The following is a 20,200-nucleotide window of genomic DNA, read 5'->3' on the forward strand; positions in this document are numbered from 1 at the left end:
CTGCTGCATTGGATTTGTAACACAGTGAGAGGTGACATTTTATAATGCTTGCTATTGGATACAACCAACCTGTAACATACAACCCTTTTGGGTTGTAAATATTGGTCAAACTGTTGAAGTTGCCTGCCCCTCCAACAGTTTTCAGAATCTGACCCTAGATCTGTAGGGGGCGTGTCTCCTCTCGCCTGTCTGTCACACTTTTGCTACCTTCATGACTCATTGCGGTGTCCGTGTCTGCAGTACCAGAGAGGACTGGAAAAATGGCGGCGGGTTCTGGAGCTGTTAGCGGCCATGGTGGCCGCGGCGCTTTGGAGGCCACCCTGGACCGCAGATTCCAAGGAGTATCCAACACTATGGAGTCTATACAGGGACTGTCGACCTGGTGCATTGAAAATAAAAAGTATCACAGCCTTATCGTTCGGTACTGGATGAAGTGGCTCAAGAAATGTGAGTAGCTAACGTTAGCTTGCCATTCGTTAGCTAGCTTTCCCTGCTACTATACACACGTTAGCGAATGTGTTACCGACAAATGTTGACTACATAAAGTTCATGCATAGCTAAAATAAGATGGGTAATAAAACTTGTGCTTTGTACTTATAGTTAGCTGCCTTGCAAGCTAATGTAACTAACTAGTTATAGTAAGGTAGTTAGTGCCTACCAGTAGCTGCAGTTCAGCATATCGTTATGTATATTAACGTTAGTTAGCGACGTGTGATCAACTTCGTTTGCTCGAACCTGACCTGTCTCCACATATCGTTCGACATTGCACCTGTTTTGTGCGCATCGCACGCGCTATGTTTTTGCAGATGAGATAGGAGCCAGGTAATTAGCTAGCCAAACTATCAAATGTGTTTGAATTTGAGTTAAAATGGGGGTAGTGTTGACAGCACAGGTGATACATCTTGCTGGGTAAGCAAGTGGGCTGAAAAACCGGCCTTTAGGAAGAAATCTGGGTTAGGCCTAGGTTCGATTGTATGGTTGTTTTAACGGGGTGGCAAAGAGGGGGCCAACACCAGTCGTGTGGCCATGGGAAATTAGCAAATTTTATAACAAAAAGCGTTAAATTGTCTTAAAATACGACGCATTGTATTGCATAACTGTTTCAGACCCGTCGGCAAACGGGTGGCTAGCTGGTTTAGTTAAATAGAGAATATCGACAAAGGCATTCAAAAGAGGGACAAAGTACGTTTTTTTTTTGGAGGGAGGGCATATTTTCCTCATGATTCGTCAACTCGCACATAGTTGCTGTCCTGCACATCGGATCACGGCACTTTCCTGCATAGGTCTATTTATTTAGTAAATGTGAAAGCACATCATCCCCGACAGACACAAGCAAAATCTCTTTACATGAATGTTGTAGGATCCTACACCATAACATTAGCGATCTGGTATGCTGTATGTGAAGAAAACGAGACGATTTCTCAGTCTGATAATCTGTAGGCTACTAACAACATACAGCCTACTATGCGCCCTATCCCCCTGGCCAGGGTAAACTAAGCTGTAACGTTATGTATTTATGGCCCATTTGTTTGCATTAGGAGAACATGTGATCAAGTTGGATTTGTATTCATACTTGGGCTGGCTAGGCTACCTAGACCTTTTCAATCCAAAGTGATTCGCTGGAAATAATTAGTCAACACAATAGCGATTACATAAGAGTTCGTTTTTTATTGCCATCTACAGTTGCATAGGTCTACATGATACAAACCTGTATAACGCAACCTCAGCCCAGAGTTCTACTGTCCAATCATAGTGGTCTCCATCTGTGTTTTAAAACACAATTTATATGAATAAGTACAAGGTTGCTGCAGTCTGACAGGGTTTTCATCCTCCCCAGGGCCAGGAGTTTTCTGACCCGATTAGAAAAACTGGTGCCAGTATAGTCCATATAAAACCTTTTTACAACTGATTAATCACTGTCATAAGGTCTGGTGTTTTACCTGGTTAGGTTATCAGACCAGGAAGAACTCCAGGCCCAGTGGAAAAGATGTGCCCTACCACTCTGAGACTTGTTGCCACCTCTGCTGTTTCAACTGTTAATTTGTATCTGCCCAATGTATTAAAATAAATACATTTGAAGTGATCCATATTGATCCGTATTCAAGTTAGATACTACCACCATGTCCAGTGGTAACTCCCCCATCCAAGACATTTTTTAAAGTTTAAGATGTATGTTTCTATACAATTTAAAAGCTCTAAAATGTTATTGGGGGAATGGCAAAAATAACTCCAGCCATTGTCACTTTGGCTGCTGTAGCTTCATTCACCTCAGTCAATAAGGGACATGCATAACAAACACGTCATATTCTACAGCAATAAACAGCTACACTGGCTATACACTGGGAAGCTAGTTTAGTTTGCTGTCAAGTCAAACAGCAGTTACCTAGCAATTTTCCACCTCTGCACTGCTTTCATCAACTCAACTGAGAGAGAAGTCATGCATGCATGCTGAGCTCTCCGTTGCCCCAAAAAAGCCAGCCAGCCAATCAAACAGCCTTCCCGCCAGAACAAACCCACGGTCCTTTCTCTCCAATCTGAGCCAGATTGACAGCGCTCTGACCCAATGAGAATGGCGGGACACTAAGGGTGGCCAATCATATTTCAGGGGTGGCACCACGCAATGCCCCTGGGTAGGCATAGCTAAGATCTTAACTCCAGTGTTTGGCATAGCTGTCTGTATTTGTCAAACACTGGGGTTAAATTCTTAGCTAGCTAGAGTAGGCCTAGACCTAAACTTTGACTGTCATTCATTGTGTTTTTGAGGGGTTATTTAGTGAAGTGCGTGGTGTGATATGGATATGTCATGGAAATAGATATGCCAGTGTTTTGTTGTTTATGGAAACTGATGTTGTCCACTTTCCTTGCCTCCAGCTATAAAGGTTTAGCTGGTTTTCAATGCTTTCATTGCCCTGAGCAGTTTTTGTTAATTAAAAAGGATTTGCACTGCAGTAGACTAAACATTTGCAAGGTTGCATGTGTTCCCATCTCTCTCTGTCCCTGTCATTGGCTCAACCACATGTATATCTGTTGTCTATGGTGCTGTGCTTTATGTATGATGTCCTCAAACATTCAAACTAGCTTTTGAACTCAGTCAACCAAAGATAACGTTGGTGAGTTGTAGGCTTCGTTGTCTAGGTGAAACTTTCAACTCAAATGTTTTAATTTTCACGGAATGTTGGATGGCCGTGTTAACGGTTCCGTTCCAAGGGTTGTGTTGTAATGCAGTGTTTCTGCTGCACTCATTTAACTGTGGCGCTGCGCCACGGCAAGATCATTGCCGCCACGCCCCAAAAATATGAAACATAAATATTTCTGTCGAGGCACACTTTGGTGCTAGAACAGTCCAGTCAACATTTACTTTTCCCCTGCAAACAAAATGTAATGACTAGACAAATCAGATAACCGCATAGTAGAATAGTTAATCTATTTCCCTCTTGAGATTCATTCATGTTATGAGTGCAGGTTTCCCTCCCTATAGCAATCTGACAGACGGATGCACAACAATTCTTGCAATCGCAGGGAAAAGAGGGTGTTGTCAGCTTTCCATTCCTACTTGATTTATTTCTTAACTCCTGAATATGTGTGAACTGCACCACAGAGCTTTTAGCAGCATCACGGTTAAGCACATTATCACTGTATTTTGCTGTGAGTGTATAGGGGAGAGTGGGGCTAAATGTAACACAGTCCATTGTAAGGTACCTTGGTGTGAAACGCCACCCTACCGCGCTTGTTTTTGGGGGGTGACAAAAAATAGTGCTGAAACAGATGCCATTTTTAGTTGAGCAAGAGCAGGGGCAACCAGGGAAAGTGTTGGGGGGGGGGGGCATGAAGTGGTTTAGTTGAGGAAGAGCAGTGGCAACCAGGGAAAGTGTTGGGGGGGGCATGAAGTGGTTTAGTTGAGCAAGAGCAGTGGCAACCAGGGAAAGTGTTGGGGGGGGGGCATGAAGTGGTTTAGTTGAGGAAGAGCAGTGGCAACCAGGGAAAGTGTTGGGGGGGCATGAAGTGGTTTAGTTGAGCAAGAGTAGTGGCAACCAGGGAAAGTGTTGGGGGGGGCATGAAGTGGTTTAGTTGAGCAAGAGCAGTGGCAACAAGGGAAAGTGTTGGGGGGGGCATGAAGTGGTTTAGTTGAGGAAGAGCAGTGGCAACCAGGGAAAGTGTTGGGGGGGGCATGAAGTGGTTTAGTTGAGCAAGAGCAGTGGCAACCAGGGAAAGCGTTGGGGGGGGGGGGGTCATGAAGTGGTTTAGTTGAGCAAGAGCAGTGGCAACCAGGGAAAGTGTTGGGGGGGGGCATGAAGTGGTTTAGTTGAGGAAGAGCAGTGGCAACCAGGGAAAGTGTTGGGGGGGGGGGGCATGACGTGGTTTAGTTGAGCAAGAGCAGTGGCAACCAGGGAAAGTGTTGGGGGGGGGCATGACGTGGTTTAGTTGAGCAAGAGCAGTGGCAACCAGGGAAAGTGTTGGGGGGGCATGAAGTGGTTTAGTTGAGCAAGAGCAGGGGCAACCAGGGAAAGTGTTGGGGGGGGGGGGCATGAAGTGGTTTAGTTGAGCAAGAGCAGTGGCAACCAGGGAAAGTGTTGGGGGGGGGGCATGAAGTGGTTTAGTTGAGGAAGAGCAGTGGCAACCAGGGGAAGTGTTGGGGGGGGGCATGAAGTGGTTTCGGTGAGAAGTAGAGGCAGGGGGGTTGCGTTATACTCCAAGTGGTTGAATACCCCAAGTTACCCTAACCGGTAGACAGGGCTACATTATATTCCCTATTTATGCAGGTTTTTTGGGACATTTCACTAATAGGATGCTAACTAGTTAAAAGATTACATTTGGGATCTAGCTAATGATTAGCCCAATAGGGTAAATGCAGATAAGCAACCCCATGCTTCAGCCTATTTATTTATAGCCTCTATGCTGCATCCGTTGGGCTACAGGTGATAATGCTAATAGCATACCTGATAATATGGACCATGCATATGCTATATGCATGGTCAAATAGTTAAAATAATTGTAACATATGTTATTGGGTCTCCCCCAAATGCAAAGAAATATTCCAGAGAAAATACTGTTGTAATGTGTTGCATGACACACTTGAAATAACTAACTGTTGGTTAATCTCGGTCACGTGTTTCTGCTATGAGATTGAGAAAACATATAAGTGTATATTGTTTACAGCAGTAGGGGCCTATGTGATGTTCTGTTTCTGAACACATACCTTTTTTCCACTTGCAAAATGAATCCTACTGTACCTGAGCTGGTGCAGGTAGTGGTACAGATTTTACCACTACAACTTGAGTTCATCACGGTTTGGTTTGGAAGGCTTAAAGCGTGCTAATTAGGTACCCAAAATATCTGGTCCTGGCTGGCTTATACTAGGTCAGGGAGTTCTGTGTTGGGTCAGGAGGAACCACTGGTGCCCCTGGTGGTGGTACTGAAAAGCTTTTATGTGGGTCACGGAACAGAAAAGGTTTCGGAACCAATTTCTGCAAACTGGGCTGTCCCTCTTAGAGGTACGCTAAGCCTAATGCTGTAATGCCAGTTGACATGCATCATTTGCCCATGATTGCTATCTGATGGTTCACGTGGCATCGCAGTCTGCCTGGCCAAATTGCCAGGTAGCTCACAATACCATATTATCGCCATACTTTGGTGCTGATACTATGTGTATTGTGATTTTGATACTAAGATTTTATTGCGATTTGAAGTTCCAAAGATATTGCTCACCATATGTCCGCTGCAGAGGCACTAGAGGACCATGAGAAAGTTTTGATCAGTCATGGAAATAAGCGCTGAAAACAATTGGTTTCCTATTTTAAATGATTGAGAACAAGCTATGGAAAAATAGTTTTGTTGCAGGTGCAGCCAACTAGCCCAAAATAATATTGCCACATTGTCAAAACGGTAAGAAATATAATCAAAAAGAATATCCTCATATGTAACTATATACAGTGGGGCAAAAAAGTATTTAGTCAGCCACCAATTGTGCAAGTTCTCCCACTTAAAAAGATGAGAGAGGCCTGTCATTTTCATCATAGGTACACTTCAACTATGACAGGCAAAATGAGAAGAAAAAATCCAGAAAATCACATTGTAGGATTTTTTATGAATTTATTTGCAAATTATGGTGGAAAATAAGTATTTGGTCAATAACAAAAGTTTATCTCATTACTTTGTTATATACCCTTTGTTGGCAATGACAGAGGTCAAACGTTTTCTGTAAGTCTTCACAAGGTTTTCACACACTGTTGCTGGTATTTTGGCCCATTCCTCCATGCAGATCTCCTCTAGAGCAGTGATGTTTTGGGGCTGTTGCTGGGCAACACAGACTTTCAACTCCCTCCAAAGATTTTCTATGGGGTTGAGATCTGGAGACTGGCTAGGCCACTCCAGGACCTTGAAATGCTTTTTACGAAGCCACTCCTTCGTTGCCCGGGTGGTGTGTTTGGGATCATTGTCATGCTGAAAGACCCAGCCACGTTTCATCTTCAATGCCCTTGCTGATGGTAGGCTTTGTTACTTTGGTCCCAGCTCTCTGCAGGTCATTCACTAGGTCCCCCCGTGTGGTTCTGGGATTTTTGCTCACCGTTCTTGTGATCATTTTGACCCCACGGGGTGAGATCTTGCGTGGAGCCCCAGATCGAGGGAGATTATCAGTGGTCTTGTATGTCTTTCATTTCCTAATAATTGCTCCCACAGTTGATTTCTTCAAACCAAGCTGCTTACCTATTGCAGATTCAGTCTTCCCAGCCTGGTGCAGGTCTACAATTTTGTTTCTGGTGTCCTTTGACAGCTCTTTGGTCTTGGCCATAGTGGAGTTTGGAGTGTGACTATTTGAGGTTGTGGACAGGTGTCTTTTATACTGATAACAAGTTCAAACAGGTGCCATTAATACAGGTAACGAGTGGAGGACAGAGGAGCCTCTTAAAGAAGAAGTTACAGGTCTGTGAGAGCCAGAAATCTTGCTTGTTTGTAGGTGACCAAATACTTATTTTCCACCATAATTTGCAAATAAATTCATTAAAAATCCTACACTGTGATTTTCTGGAATTTTTTTATCTCATTTTGTCTGTCATAGTTGAAGTGTACCTATGATGAAAATTACAGGCCTCTCTCATCTTTTTAAGTAAGAGAACTTGCACAATTGGTGGCTGACTAAATACTTTTTTGCCCCACTGTATATATACCCCCTTCACTATGGCTTTGGAGGTTGAAACATTAAACCCCCAGACGTGGCCCTGAGTGTGTCTGTGTTCGTTGGTCTGTGTCCACCTAAACTACGGTGTCTGCTGTAGTAGAACAGTGATGCTCAGTCACACTCCTGTGTGTGCAACAGGTGTTCCATCCAAGGCCCCACATTTACACCCAATCACATGTCCAAGTCCATAATCATTCTGCAATATTCTCAACTGAAGATTTGGAAGGATCTTTACAATATAGCTTAGGCCAGGGAAGGAAGCTGGGACGCTGTTGCCATTGAAAGCGATTGTTTATTTGATATTTTGAACTGTTTACCCTTCCCCACCACTCAGTCTTAGTTAGGCCTAGACTTAGTTAGGCCTAGACTTAGTTAGGCCTAGACTTAGTTAGGCCTAGACTTAGTTAGGCCTAGACTTAGTTAGGCCTAGACTTAGTTAGGCCTAGACTTAGTTAGGCCTAGACTTAGTTAGGCCTAGACTTCAGCAAGATCTATTTTTTGACTCCAGGATCTTTTCGAAGAAGAGTCGTTTCATGTAATGAACTTAGGATATGAATTAGAACTCATTGTTACATTCATTGGATATCTTGGGGCTCGATTCAATCCACAGTGCTAGGCAAGTCAGTTCACATGTTCTTATTTACAATGACTGCCTACCCCGGCCATACCCGGACCACGCTGGGCCAATTGTGTGCTGCCCTATGGGATTCGAACCAGGGACTGTAGTGACGCCTCTTGCACTGAGATGCAGTGCCTTAGACTGCTGCGCCCCTCGGGAGCCCACGCTGTTTGGTTTGCGTACTGTAGACCGCATAGAGCTGGTTGTTTTCTGTTCTGTGCTCAGTCTTCATCTCTGCTTCCCCTGGTTGAATACATTCCAACTCGTCCTCCCTGAATGCATCTTCCCATAGGGAGTCAGGGGGGACGTTTCTCTCTCCTTTGACTTGACAACCTTTCCCCACTTCGACTCAACTGAGATGTATGAAAGGCTTCTGTATTGTTATTTTATGTTACAAAGTGGTAATGCATCTGTTTATTTTGTTACCATTTACTAAGATTTACCCTACTTAGTTGGTTTACACTAGTCATCACAGCTGCCCTGCACAAGCTGCTGAGGCTGTAGGGCGTAGGCTAATATCACTTTCAGTTTATCAACTGGCTTCAATGACCCTAATTGATATTGTGGGACTCGTACATACCGTTTCTAGTCTTGTCTGCATCAGAACCTGATCTGTGTTTGATTTGTCTGTTTTCCCTCAGCTGTCACTTTGAAATACCTTAACTCTGGGTGTGCAGGCTTTTCAATGTATGGCGTTCTCCAGCTTTGAGTCATTGACATTTTTTTAATTACATGAATGTCATGAACGTTGTCTTGTGTCGGAGTGTGACAACGCTGTCTGCTGAAAACAATGTGTCATGAATGAATCGGTGGCGGTGCTGAACATTATTATTGACATTGTGACTACCGTGTTGCATGCTGCATGTTCAACTGGATCTTCATATATTCAGGGAGGGAGACGTTAGAGCCTTTATATTGCTGTTCAACAACCAGGCTTCATTTATGTTGGACTCCATTTACCTGCATGACAAACCTATTTGGTTTCCATGTCTTAGCCTTGCCTGTAACACAGGGCTTCAGTTGGAGAAGTTGTCAGTTGAAAAAAGTGTGCGCTGCAGTAATGATGTTTTGTCTGTGCGTTAATTATGCATTAGATAGATGTCATGACAAGCTGATGTTCACTTTTCTGACTGTCACTTAGTAAAAGCACGGCATTGTTTATCATTTCAGTGAAGTTTCCCATCAACACTGGTTGGTTTTGCTATATTTCCAGAATTGATTAGCAAATGCATGCATGAGTTAATAGGTCTTCCACAGGGTGAGGGTGGTTTAGGCTGGTCATCCACTGGGTGAGGGTGGTTTAGGCTGGCCGTTCTAGGTTTAGGCTGGTCATCCACTGGCCGGTCTAGGTTTAGGCTGGTCGTCCACTGGCCGGTCTAGGTTTAGGCTGGTCGTCCACTGGCCGGTCTAGGTTTAGGCTGGTCGTCCACTGGCCGGTCTAGGTTTAGGCTGGTCGTCCACTGGCCGGTCTAGGTTTAGGCTGGTCGTCCACTGGCCGGTCTAGGTTTAGGCTGGTCGTCCACTGGCCGGTCTAGGTTTAGGCTGGTCGTCCACTGGCCGGTCTAGGTTTAGGCTGGTCGTCCACTGGCCGGTCTAGGTTTAGGCTGGTCGTCCACTGGCCGGTCTAGGTTTAGGCTGGTCGTCCACTGGCCGGTCTAGGTTTAGGCTGGTCGTCCACTGGCCGGTCTAGGTTTAGGCTGGTCGTCCACTGGCCGGTCTAGGTTTAGGCTGGTCGTCCACTGGACGAGGGTGGTCTAGGTTTAGGCTGGTCGTCCACTGGACGAGGGTGGTCTAGGTTTAGGCTGGTCGTCCACTGGACGAGGGTGGTCTAGGTTTAGGCTGGTCGTCCACTGGACGAGGGTGGTCTAGGTTTAGGCTGGTCGTCCACTGGACGAGGGTGGTCTAGGTTTAGGCTGGTCGTCCACTGGACGAGGGTGGTCTAGGTTTAGGCTGGTCGTCCACTGGACGAGGGTGGTCTAGGTTTAGGCTGGTCGTCCACTGGACGAGGGTGGTCTAGGTTTAGGCTGGTCGTCCACTGGACGAGGGTGGTCTAGGTTTAGGCTGGTCGTCCACTGGACGAGGGTGGTCTAGGTTTAGGCTGGTCGTCCACTGGACGAGGGTGGTCTAGGTTTAGGCTGGTCGTCCACTGGACGAGGGTGGTCTAGGTTTAGGCTGGTCGTCCACTGGACGAGGGTGGTCTAGGTTTAGGCTGGTCATCCACTGGACGAGGGTGGTCTAGGTTTAGGCTGGTCATCCACTGGGCGAGGGTGGTCTAGGCTTAGGCAGGTCATCCACTGGGGGTTCTAGGTTTAGGCAGGTCATCCACTGGGGGGGTGTAGGATTAGGCAGGTCATCCACAGGACTAGGGTGGTCCACGCTTAGGCTGGTCAAGGTTTTTGATGTGGTTAAACGTCAGGCTTCTGAGGACCCACTAACTCTCTTCCTCCTCCACCTATTCTTCTTCTTCCCTGTCTTCCTCTCCTCCTTCTCTCCATCAGCGGACACCAACCACCGTCTGAATCTGTTCTATCTAGCCAATGATGTAATACAGAACTGCAAGAGAAAGAACGCCATCGTCTACCGCTCAGCCTTCGCTGAGGTGCTCCCCAACGCTGCACTAATGGTCAAGTGAGTGAACTGCTCTGGATTATATGAATATTGTGAGGCACATCCTAACTTCCATTTGAGGCATGTTTTAATTGTCAATGGGGAGACTAAGTAAACATCTGATTTAGGTGGAAGTTAGGATTAGCCCTTGTATGATGACATTGACCACCAATCTCTTGCTGACTGAATCTGTGCCCTTCTAACCTCTTGCCCTTTGACATGTTGTCTTGCCAGAGACCCGAAGGTGCGTAAGTCAGTGGAGCGGATCTTCACTATCTGGGAGGAGAGAAACGTCTATCCTGAGGAACTCATCACTCAGCTCAAAGCCAACCTGGCCAAGAAGGAGAGAGAGAGGGAGAAAGAGAAGGCTAAAGAGATGCCTCCTCCGCCAGGTCAGTCTTCTATGCTCCTATTTCTTTCTCTCCTCACCATCTTTTCCTTTTGCCGTCTCTCTATTTCTGTAACCTCTGGGTCTGTATGAGTCAACAGGTCAGTGTGTTGTGTTGTGGTTTTGTCCTGTAGCCCCAGTCAACCCCAAAGCTGCCCTGAAGTCCAAGATTGTGTCTGATTTCATAGTAAGTGTATTTTTTCTGTCCTCTGCTAAATTGCTTTGACCCTTTTAAAGGGGTAATCTGCAGTTGCTACATCCATTTGTGGTTTTGATAAATTAATGATTTGTACCCATTGATTCTTGAAGAATATAACTTTTATAAATGCCTCATGAGCTTAGTTTAACTGTCCCACCCCATCAGAACCCCAAATATAAGCTTGTTTTACTCCAATATTTGTAAACAACAAATGTAAACAAACACTATATAGCCTCCAAACATGGTTAAAACGATCATGGATGGTTAAAACCATCATGGATGGTCAGTCCTTGTATCCATAGCTCTGTCTATGAATTCGAGTGGTTACTTTTCTTCAGCCCTATCCCTCAGCTTTTTACCCAAACAGTGGCAGGGATGATGCTTTATTGTTTCAACTGATGATTGGCCCTTGATGGAGATGCACACAATAATACTCTTTCCCTCCTTCCCCACGCCCTCCCTCTTTCCTTCCCCCTCGATCTCCAGCCCCAGTCGTTCATCGAGCAGCTGGCAGGCTTCAAACGGGTGGTGGAGGAGGAGGAGCTGAGGGAGACCCAGCTGACAGCTCTCAGAGTGGACGTCTGCAGCACGGAGGCCCTCAAGAGACTCAAAGGTCAGTGGTCAAAACAGGGTTAAGGCCAGGGTTCATGCCTAGGGCTGTTAAGGTGACCGTATTACCGCCACACCGGCAGTCAAGAGTCGTCATGACTGCAGTCAAATTCCACGTGACCGTTGAATCACAGTAACTAGGCGTCTCTCTGATGTCCCCTATAGTCAGTAGTAGCCTACCAAACTTGCTAATGGCCTGGTACTCAGCTCTCTATTGACCCTCAAGTCACTCTGACATCAATGCAATGGAAAATCAAATGGAACACTTCATGAGAGCCCTGGAGTTAAGAGTTTGAGGGGAATAGGATCACCTGTTGTGTAGCGAGAGTCAGCTCATAGCTGGTTGATGCATAGAATAAAGTACATGTTCCTATAAGCCCATGTTGCACAACATTTCTATAGGCTACGCTATTCAATTGCGTGTTTTGATGGCCTCTAATAAAAAGAGGAGAATCCCATCAGCTTTCTATAGTCTAGGCCTACTATATTTATTTCTCAACTTTCCTAATATTAAGCACTGAATGGTGATAGAGGCGTCACTACAGATCCGGGTTCGATCCCAGGTTGTGTCGCAGCTGGCCGCGACCTGGAGACCCATGAGGCGGTGCACAATTGGCCCAGCGTCGTCTGGGTTAGGGGAGGGTTTGGCCGACTGGGACGCCAGCTTTGCGGTGTTATCTCCGACATATTGGTGCGGCTGGCTTCTGTGTACTCTTGTTTAAATGACTTATTTTCCTCTTGTCCTCCGTCCATCTCTACCCCAGACAAGGCCGGAGGGAACAAGTTTGCCAAGGACTTTGAAGAGGGCAGTCAGAAGCTGCAGGAGTTTGTCAGTTTCCTGGAGAACCAGATGCCTGTAGGGCCCCCTCTGCTGGAGGCTCTGGGAAACGCAGATGTCTTCTATGAGATGCAATACAAGGAAGTCAAGATCGTGGCCAGCGTGAGTATCAACCAATCATTCAGACAATCAATCTGATCGTCATCTATCAAATAAATAATCTAATCAATATCTAATACATCTAATTCTATGGTTCTAATTTTCAAGGCCTACAAAACCTTTGCCAACCGCGTGGTCAACCTCAAACGTAAACTGGATGCCCTCAAGTCCTCCCTTCCCGGTCCCGAGGACTCTCCCACCCCCTCCCCCTCTGAGGACGCTCCCTCACCCACCGGCTCTGACTCCCCCTTCCTGGGGCTGGGAGGAGACCAAGGAGGTAGGCTGGGCTTTGACCCGGACCTGGATGGGAGTGCCATGGACGAGAGGGACATGGGGGTTGTGAGAGAGGGGGACAACAGAGATGTGGAGGACATGGATCTGTCTGAGGAGGACATGGAGACAGCCAACACAGGTGAGATGGCAGTAGGGAATTCTCAATGAGACTAAACCTTGTCAAAATAAACATGTTAACCCCTTGTCAAAATAAACACGTTAACCCCTTGTCAAAATAAACACGTTAACCCCTTGTTTCCATCAGCTGAGAAGCAGTCGTTATCAGCCACAGTTTCCAAGGTGACCAGCTCCAAGACCGCAGCGAAACCTGCCCCTGTCACACTCATTCGAACCTCCACCGAATCCCCACTCAAAAAGGCAGCCTCGTCTACCCCCACGCCAGTGACCCTCAGCGCCCCTACGAGCGCGGGTGTGAGTGGTCCTAGCGGTCCGACCGCTCCGCTGGGAATGAACCTGGCCAATGTGGACCTGGGCAAGATCAGCTCCATACTGAGCAGTATCACATCAGCCATGAAGAACACAGGTGTGTGTGTGGATTTAAGTTAATATATGGATTCTGTGACACGCTGGTACAGAAATGTTACAACATGTTTGCGATAAGATTGTTCTCTCTCTGTCTCTATCTTTCTCTCTGTGTGTCTCTGTCTCTCTCAGCAGCCAGCCCTGTGTCTCGCCCCTCCCCTGGAACTCCCACCACCCCCTCTGGCCAATCATCTTCCTCCAAAACCCCAGTTGGCCCCACCCCTCCTAGCCCAGCCCTGGCCAGCATCCTGTCCAGAGTGAACGTCACCCCTGAAGGCATCCTCAACGCCCTGTCAAAGACCCAAACACAGAGTGAGACACACATAAGATAGTAAACCAGACAGGCAGATTTATAGACAGACTTTGAGATGGGAAATGCAAGGCTTCTGTTGGAATTGTTTTGGGGGGCACTTTTAATGTTGAGTAACTTGTGTATCTGCTGGTGTAATTATCTCCACCCACCCCACTTTCTCTCTCTCTCTCTCTCCCCATATCTTTGTTTCTCTCCATCTTCTCTTCTCTCTCCTCAGGTCTGTCCTCTCTGCTGAGGTCTGGTAGCTCCTCCTCCTCTGCCCCCTCCTCCCATGCCTCCCCAGACTCCTCAGCAGCCAAGGGCCCCCACACACCCACCACTCCTAGCAACACCAAACCCCCCCTGACCAACAGTCTCAAACGAGACACACCTGAGAGGAGCAGAGGAGCCAGGGATTGGGAGAAAAACCGAGAGGCCTCCCCTCCTCCTCCTCCTCCTCCTCCTCCTCCTCCTCCCTCTCTACCTAGCCGCTCTGTCTCTCCTCCCAGCCTAGAGTCTAAGATCAACCGTTTCCTCCAGGGGAACCCAGGGTTCAGTCTGGGCCTGGGGGATGGGAGCCCTCTGCTGGGGGGAGACGGGGTAGACGGGACCCCCGTCAGGGATGAGAGCGGGGGCACCCCCACCCAGGACGAAATCATGGACACACCAGGGGGTGTCTCCTCCGACCCCCTTGGCCTCAACAGTGACCCCAAGAGCTTAGGCTCATCCATATGTCTTGATCTTTCACCCACGGCCTACCGCAGTGACCCTTGGGACGCCGTCATCACCCCAACAGGAAGCAGCAGCGACGTGGACTTCCTCTCTTCCTCTTCTCGTTTCCAAGGCTACGGAGCGGGGAAGAAGGCCGCCAAGCTGAAGGAGGAAGATTCGAAGAGGAAGATTAGCTCTTCATCACTGGGAAGCAGCAAGGTGAAGAAGGATGGACAGAACAGTCACGGGAACAACAGATCAGTCGAAGGAGAGAGGAGAGCGTCCATAGGTTCTCGCAAGACCAGCAGCGGATCAGAGGAGGGAGGAATGAGTGGAACGAGGGATGGAAAGAGGGGAGGAGAGGATGGTGGGGGCTCATCTGATGGGGAGGGGGGGCAGTACCACCGTATTGAGACGCTGGTGTCGCCTTGCACAGAGGGAGCACCTTTCCAATCACTGGGGGGCTTCTCAAACCGCCAGCCAACCGGAGAGCGCATCCAGACGGTGGAAAGTATCCGCGTGATTGGACAAGGGCTGCGTCGCGGGGATGGAGAAGGGGGGAGGCCAGGCGGAGGGATGTGGTACGATGAGGAAGGGTACCTGGATACCCAGCCCCCCTCACCTTCCCCTCAGGGCGGCTCTGACGACATGACTTCATCCCCCATGCCTCCCGCGACCTCACACCACCACCTTCCTCCTCATCCTCATTCTAATCACCCTCCCCACCCTCATCCGCATGGCCCCCCACCCCAGTTTCAGATGCCCCCCTACCATGGGGAGAACCCCCAAGGTCCCCTCCCCTCACACCTCCACCATCACCCCCCTCCTCCCTTCTTCAACTCCCCTCCACCACCCATCCCACGCCCTCCACCCCCTCCCATGCCCCAGCTCCCTCCACCGCCGCGCAACTTCCTCCCCCCCTCGGCAGTCATGGTAGGCGGGGTTCTAGTCCCCATTGACCGCCAACTGCCCCTCCCTCCCCAGGTCCGCCCAGACGGAGGAGACCGAGGGGGGATGGGAGGGGGAACCAGGGGGGGTAGAGGTGGTCCCACTCCCCTCATGTCCTCTCTGTTAGGGGAGCCCCCTAAGATGCCTCGTCCCGGCACAGTCAAAGAGCATTTCACTCCCCGCCACGCACCCCCTCTCCACCGCCCCGGCACCCCCGGTGCCCCGCCTCCCTTATTGGGCCGTGTCAAGGATGGCATCAACATCCCTCCTCCACCTCTCTCCTCCTCCACCCCTCCCTCTCCCTCAGGCGACCCCCTGCTTCCTCGCCCCCAAGCTCCTCCGCTCCAGCACCCTCCAGCTAGCCCGCCTGCCCAGCCCCGACACCCCAACCCCAACCATCCCCACCGTCCCTCGCCGTCCCTCATACGCCTACCCTCCCCCAATCCCTGCCCCCCTATCAACTCCACCCCCCAGAGACCACTACTCCACCCTCGCGGCCCCCCTGTCCACCAGCACCTAAACCGAGAGCCACCCATGTTCCGTGGGGGCAAGCGTCCTGGCCCTCCATTCGGCGGGGGCCGAGGAAGTCCCTTCTACCCCCCCAAGAGACCTTTCTTACCCCCACGCTATTGAAATGTTAACCCATGCTGAATGAAAAGCGACCCACACACCTAGCTACCCAACACGGGGAGAAGATGTGTAGAACCCTTATGGTATGAGCCCAGTCTGTCCTCACTATGTTAATCCTAGTGGAGTCATTTGTTTTACTACATTTAGCTGATCGCACCTTGACAAAAACTAGCACGTCACCTCACCACAATACAGTACCAGCTTAGCGATTATGCACAGTGTTATGGATGAAATAGGTAACCAAACCAAATCTGCCACCCTCTCCCCTCCTCCGATCCCCAGGAGCAACAATGTTCTCTGCTTCCCCTCACTAAAGCAGTGAGGGAGTAATGGAGGTGTGAACTAGAAGGAAGACGACAAGCACAGATCAAATAGAAACAGAAACAGGTGGTTATTCTATTTCACTAAAATTCTACTTACCTCCGGTATTGTTTGAATAAGCTGATATAAACACTTTCAGAGAGAGAGAGAGCGAGGGATAGATGGAATGGAATGGGATGGAATGGGATGGATGGATGTGAGGGGCTGAAGAGATGGGATGGGCTGGAGAGATGGGATGGGCTGAAGAGATGGGATGGGCTGGAGAGATGGGATGGGCTGGAGAGATGGGATGGGCTGGAGAGATGGGATGGGCTGGAGGGAGGTTGGGATAGATGGGAGGGGGTTTGATTGAGGAACAAAGTTGCTCCCTGAGAGTGTGTCCTAAATACAACCATTTTTCTCAATAGGATTTGGTTATCTCTGGACTTTATGATTGATGATGGTTGTGGAGTTTCTCCACCATAACCCCAACGTGCTCCCAGTGCATCGTATTGCAAATAATAACCTTGTTTCTCTCCTAGAGGTTTTCATGCTCAAGTCGCCTCTTCCTTCTGTATATTTCTCAGCTTTTAAATGTATAGACTGAATGAGTTGGCTGTGTTGCGACTATTAAACCTCGGTTGTTTGTGTAAAGAGCAGAGTCATCGCTATTCGCTAACTTGTGATTGACGCCATTGTGAAGAAGCCTTAGCTGTAGTTACACACCGAGGCAGCGATGTTTGTGCTTCTCATTGCTCTAACAAAACACCACTCTGTCCATCTCCATTTCTCCAATCTGAGGGGGGAGGAGAGTGAAGAATCGTCCAGTGTAAAGACGCATTTAACAGATAATGATGAGTTGCGGAGACTCTCAGTAGTTGAGGCGGGTGCTTTAGAAGTTTGAACTATGAACCCGCTGTCTCTCTACTAGGCCATCGCTACCTGTATTGTCTTTAATAAAATCCAGTTTCAACCCAACCAAGGGGAGGGTACTACTTTCTTTGATAGTCACTGTCATGGATACCGGTAAGACCAGTCGCAGCAGTTGTCATGGATACCGGTAAGACCAGTCGCAGCTGTATGATAGATGTTATTTTGGTCTAGTTATTCAAAGCTGAATTGAAATGCTGAAACATTACTTATAACAGTACAAACAATGTCATTTTTTTCCCCCCCAACTGCTAATTTGTTCTGAGTTGTTTTGGATTTCTTGCTGTGATTTTTGTTGTGGCTGTAACCTCATGTCAGATGTAAAATCTCTATTCTTGCCTGTGCAGTGCACTGTCTCTGTCCAGAAGTCCTTTTTTGTTACTTTTGACCTTTTCCCTTCGCTACCTTTCCTAGATTTAGTCTCTTCTCTTTCCTCCTTTCCTTCCTCTGACGCTGTACATTTACAACTGTAGAATACCAAGTAACACCAATGAAGAAGTGATGAGTGAATTGTCTGCAAACATTCATTACTCATTAAGATAATGGACACCTATGTAAATGCTCCTCTAAATTTCCCATCAGTGTTAGTTTATCAGTTTATAGTGTTCTGCTATACATTTCTGAATGGAAGCGATGCTGTTCTGAATCAATGGTACAGAGCAGCTACTACTCTCACTCTGACTGTATGTATGATGTGATGCTTCTCTCTGTCACTGCTGATAATGACCAGATTAACGCAGGCAAGTTGGTTTGTGCACGTTTCCCTGCTGTACAGTAGACTAATGACTCCCCTTCTAACTCGTACCTCAGTTAGACAGCGAGCCGCCAGGATGGATTCAGATGTAATCATTTTGTTTGAACAGTTTGTTTATATAATATTGTAATTTCAATGTACTCTTGAGTTTGAAATATGTTTGTTTTGAATAACTTTTGAGTGAAAATGCTTAAGATTTGAAGAATCTAATGGTGTGTGTGTATAGTATGCATTAACTATATAATGATTCAGTCATGAAGGGGGAGGTTGTGTTAAGTTCTCCATATGTTTAGATGCATTGCTATTCTTTTTATGATCATCAATGATGTTCTATCATTAATCTTTTGAGTGTCCAATCCTTTCCGATGCTACTGCTCTCCTCTCTCTACCACTGAGCCGTCCTGTAGTTCAGGGATTTACTATGTTTACCTATGACTGTCACAATTTAGACATACAGCCAGGCATTTACTTCATATGAAGACTTTACAGTTTAAACCACACTCCATGGAGTCCTACTGCATGTGTTTTTGTTTTAAAGACAGCCTCTGCATTTATGAATATGCAATTCATAATCAACCCCTTGGCCTTACCTTTTAGGCACTTGTCGATCTGGGAGGATTACATAGGTGTAAGCCAATCAGAGGCAAGGTGCAGCTATTACCGTATTGCACCTATCCAATCCTTTCATATACGTGAAGTGCGTAGTAGAGACTAGGGGTTGATTTGGTGACCGGAACGGGCCACAGAGCACTGACATGAAGACAGTACTGTACCATATCGGTTAAGACCAGTGGTGGCTGGTGGCACTTTAGATGGGGAGGACGGGCTCATAGTAATGGCTGGAACGGAATAAATTGAGTGGTATCAAACACCTGTTTTTCCATGTGTTTTATACCAGTCCATCCATTATTATGAGTTATCTTCCCTTCACCAGCCTCCTCTGGTTGAGTGAGGTAGTCACTGCCATGCTATTACATCCATTGTGAGTTATATTATTGAGTCTGAAGATCCTAACCCAGAAGTGGGTTACCATTTATTGTTTTCTATGCACACACACACACACACACCACACACACACACACACACGTGATTCCATCCAACAGCATCTACCATACCCATCTGCATTGAACCGTTTTGCTTGACACTGATTTTCTTGGTTGTGTAGTTCACATCCTTGCACAGAGCTCTAGTCCACATGTCTTTGCTGTCACATCCATAGTTCCTCCCAAACCAGTCCACTGCATGTATGATGCACCTTGACGGTCTGGCGTTGAAAGCATTGAAGCCTGTAACCCACCCACCCAATATTCAGTGCAGTCACTGCACAGTACTTTAAATGTATTACCCCTATCCCATTTAATGAAAGGCAGTTGAGATCATATTGTAATATTACCACATCTCAGTGGCTTCCTCTCATCACCTTCATATACTGTTCTGAGAAGACCGGATAGGTGGAAGCAATGTGGGGCAAGTGTGCTAAAAGTATTTATTTCAGCGGTTTCCTTCATTCAGATCAGTGTAGATGAAGGAAAGGATGCAATGAGAGCCATTGAGATACTCTTCATACAAACAAATAGGTTTCACCTTATGAGAGTACACACATCTCATATCTGTGTGGTGGTGGGGTTCACAGTATGAGATATTGACGGTGAACAAGTATTTAATTGTGCTTCATAATGGTCCATATTTCAGGTAGTAGCCAATGAGAAGGACATTGCCCCTAGACACTGATCTAATATCATTTTGGAATCAGTATTTGGGGTAACCTGTGACTTTTAGGGCAACCTGATTTCTAGGGCTTTAACTCAATTTGTCTTTCTGTGATTCCTTGTGTCCTATCTCCTCACCCCTCAAATGTATTTGAGGAAAAGGCCCAAAGTCCCTCTAGGGCATTCTACCCGTTTCATTGTATTTTTAGTGACACTTCACAGGTGGTCCGAAATCCCCAGTTAATTTACTCTAGCGCCCCCAAGCGTTCTTTAAATTTTTTCTTATACGAGCCAGTCTGCGTCACTTGCAAATCCCCTTTTCTCTAAAATGATATTGACGTTTGTTAGTACATCAACACTATGTAACTCTTTGAAGTATATTTTACTTAAGTTATTTATGTAGAATAAATTAAACCATATTTACGTGTATATCGGTAAAATAAAATGACCAAGTTATGTCTTAACTATTATACACAGACGTCTACAACCACTATGAACTTTGAACCAATATACCTTATGTGGAAAGAAATAACGAAACCCTATTGATCATATCACCATGCGCTCGTTACTAGTG

General features: G+C 47.1%; 1 protein-coding gene across 2 annotated transcripts; it reads left to right on the top strand.

The window, feature by feature from the left end:
* Window positions 1-86: 86 nt before the first annotated feature.
* LOC116353147 (regulation of nuclear pre-mRNA domain-containing protein 2) lies at window positions 87-18,257 on the top strand. Of its 2 annotated transcripts, XR_004202525.1 has the most exons (11): window positions 87-447; window positions 10,295-10,424; window positions 10,638-10,795; window positions 10,926-10,978; window positions 11,477-11,603; window positions 12,364-12,539; window positions 12,645-12,948; window positions 13,075-13,353; window positions 13,485-13,664; window positions 13,883-16,016; window positions 16,216-18,257. XR_004202525.1 is itself a non-coding variant. In XM_031787364.1 (10 exons), exons 1-10 carry the CDS (start codon window positions 261-263, stop codon window positions 15,934-15,936), a joined length of 3,648 nt encoding a protein of 1,215 aa, XP_031643224.1. In that variant the 5' UTR covers window positions 87-260; the 3' UTR covers window positions 15,937-18,257. The 2 variants fall into 2 exon arrangements, 1 of the variants encoding a protein (XP_031643224.1); XM_031787364.1 differs by having other exon boundaries at window positions 13,883-18,257.
* The last annotated feature ends 1,943 nt before the right edge of the window (window positions 18,258-20,200 follow it).

The sequence above is a fragment of the Oncorhynchus kisutch genome, linkage group LG13 (assembly GCF_002021735.2).
Source record: "Oncorhynchus kisutch isolate 150728-3 linkage group LG13, Okis_V2, whole genome shotgun sequence".
Lineage (NCBI taxonomy): Eukaryota > Metazoa > Chordata > Actinopteri > Salmoniformes > Salmonidae > Oncorhynchus > Oncorhynchus kisutch.

Bases quoted from the DNA above. Each gene is read 5' to 3' on its own strand.
- LOC116353147 (XM_031787364.1), top strand. From the start codon at position 261: ATGGCGGCGGGTTCTGGAGCTGTTAGCGGCCATGGTGGCCGCGGCGCT. The intron at 10,979-11,476 runs GTAAGTGTATTT...CTCGATCTCCAG, and splicing joins AGATTGTGTCTGATTTCATA to CCCCAGTCGTTCATCGAGCA. The intron at 11,604-12,363 runs GTCAGTGGTCAA...TCTCTACCCCAG, and splicing joins GGCCCTCAAGAGACTCAAAG to ACAAGGCCGGAGGGAACAAG.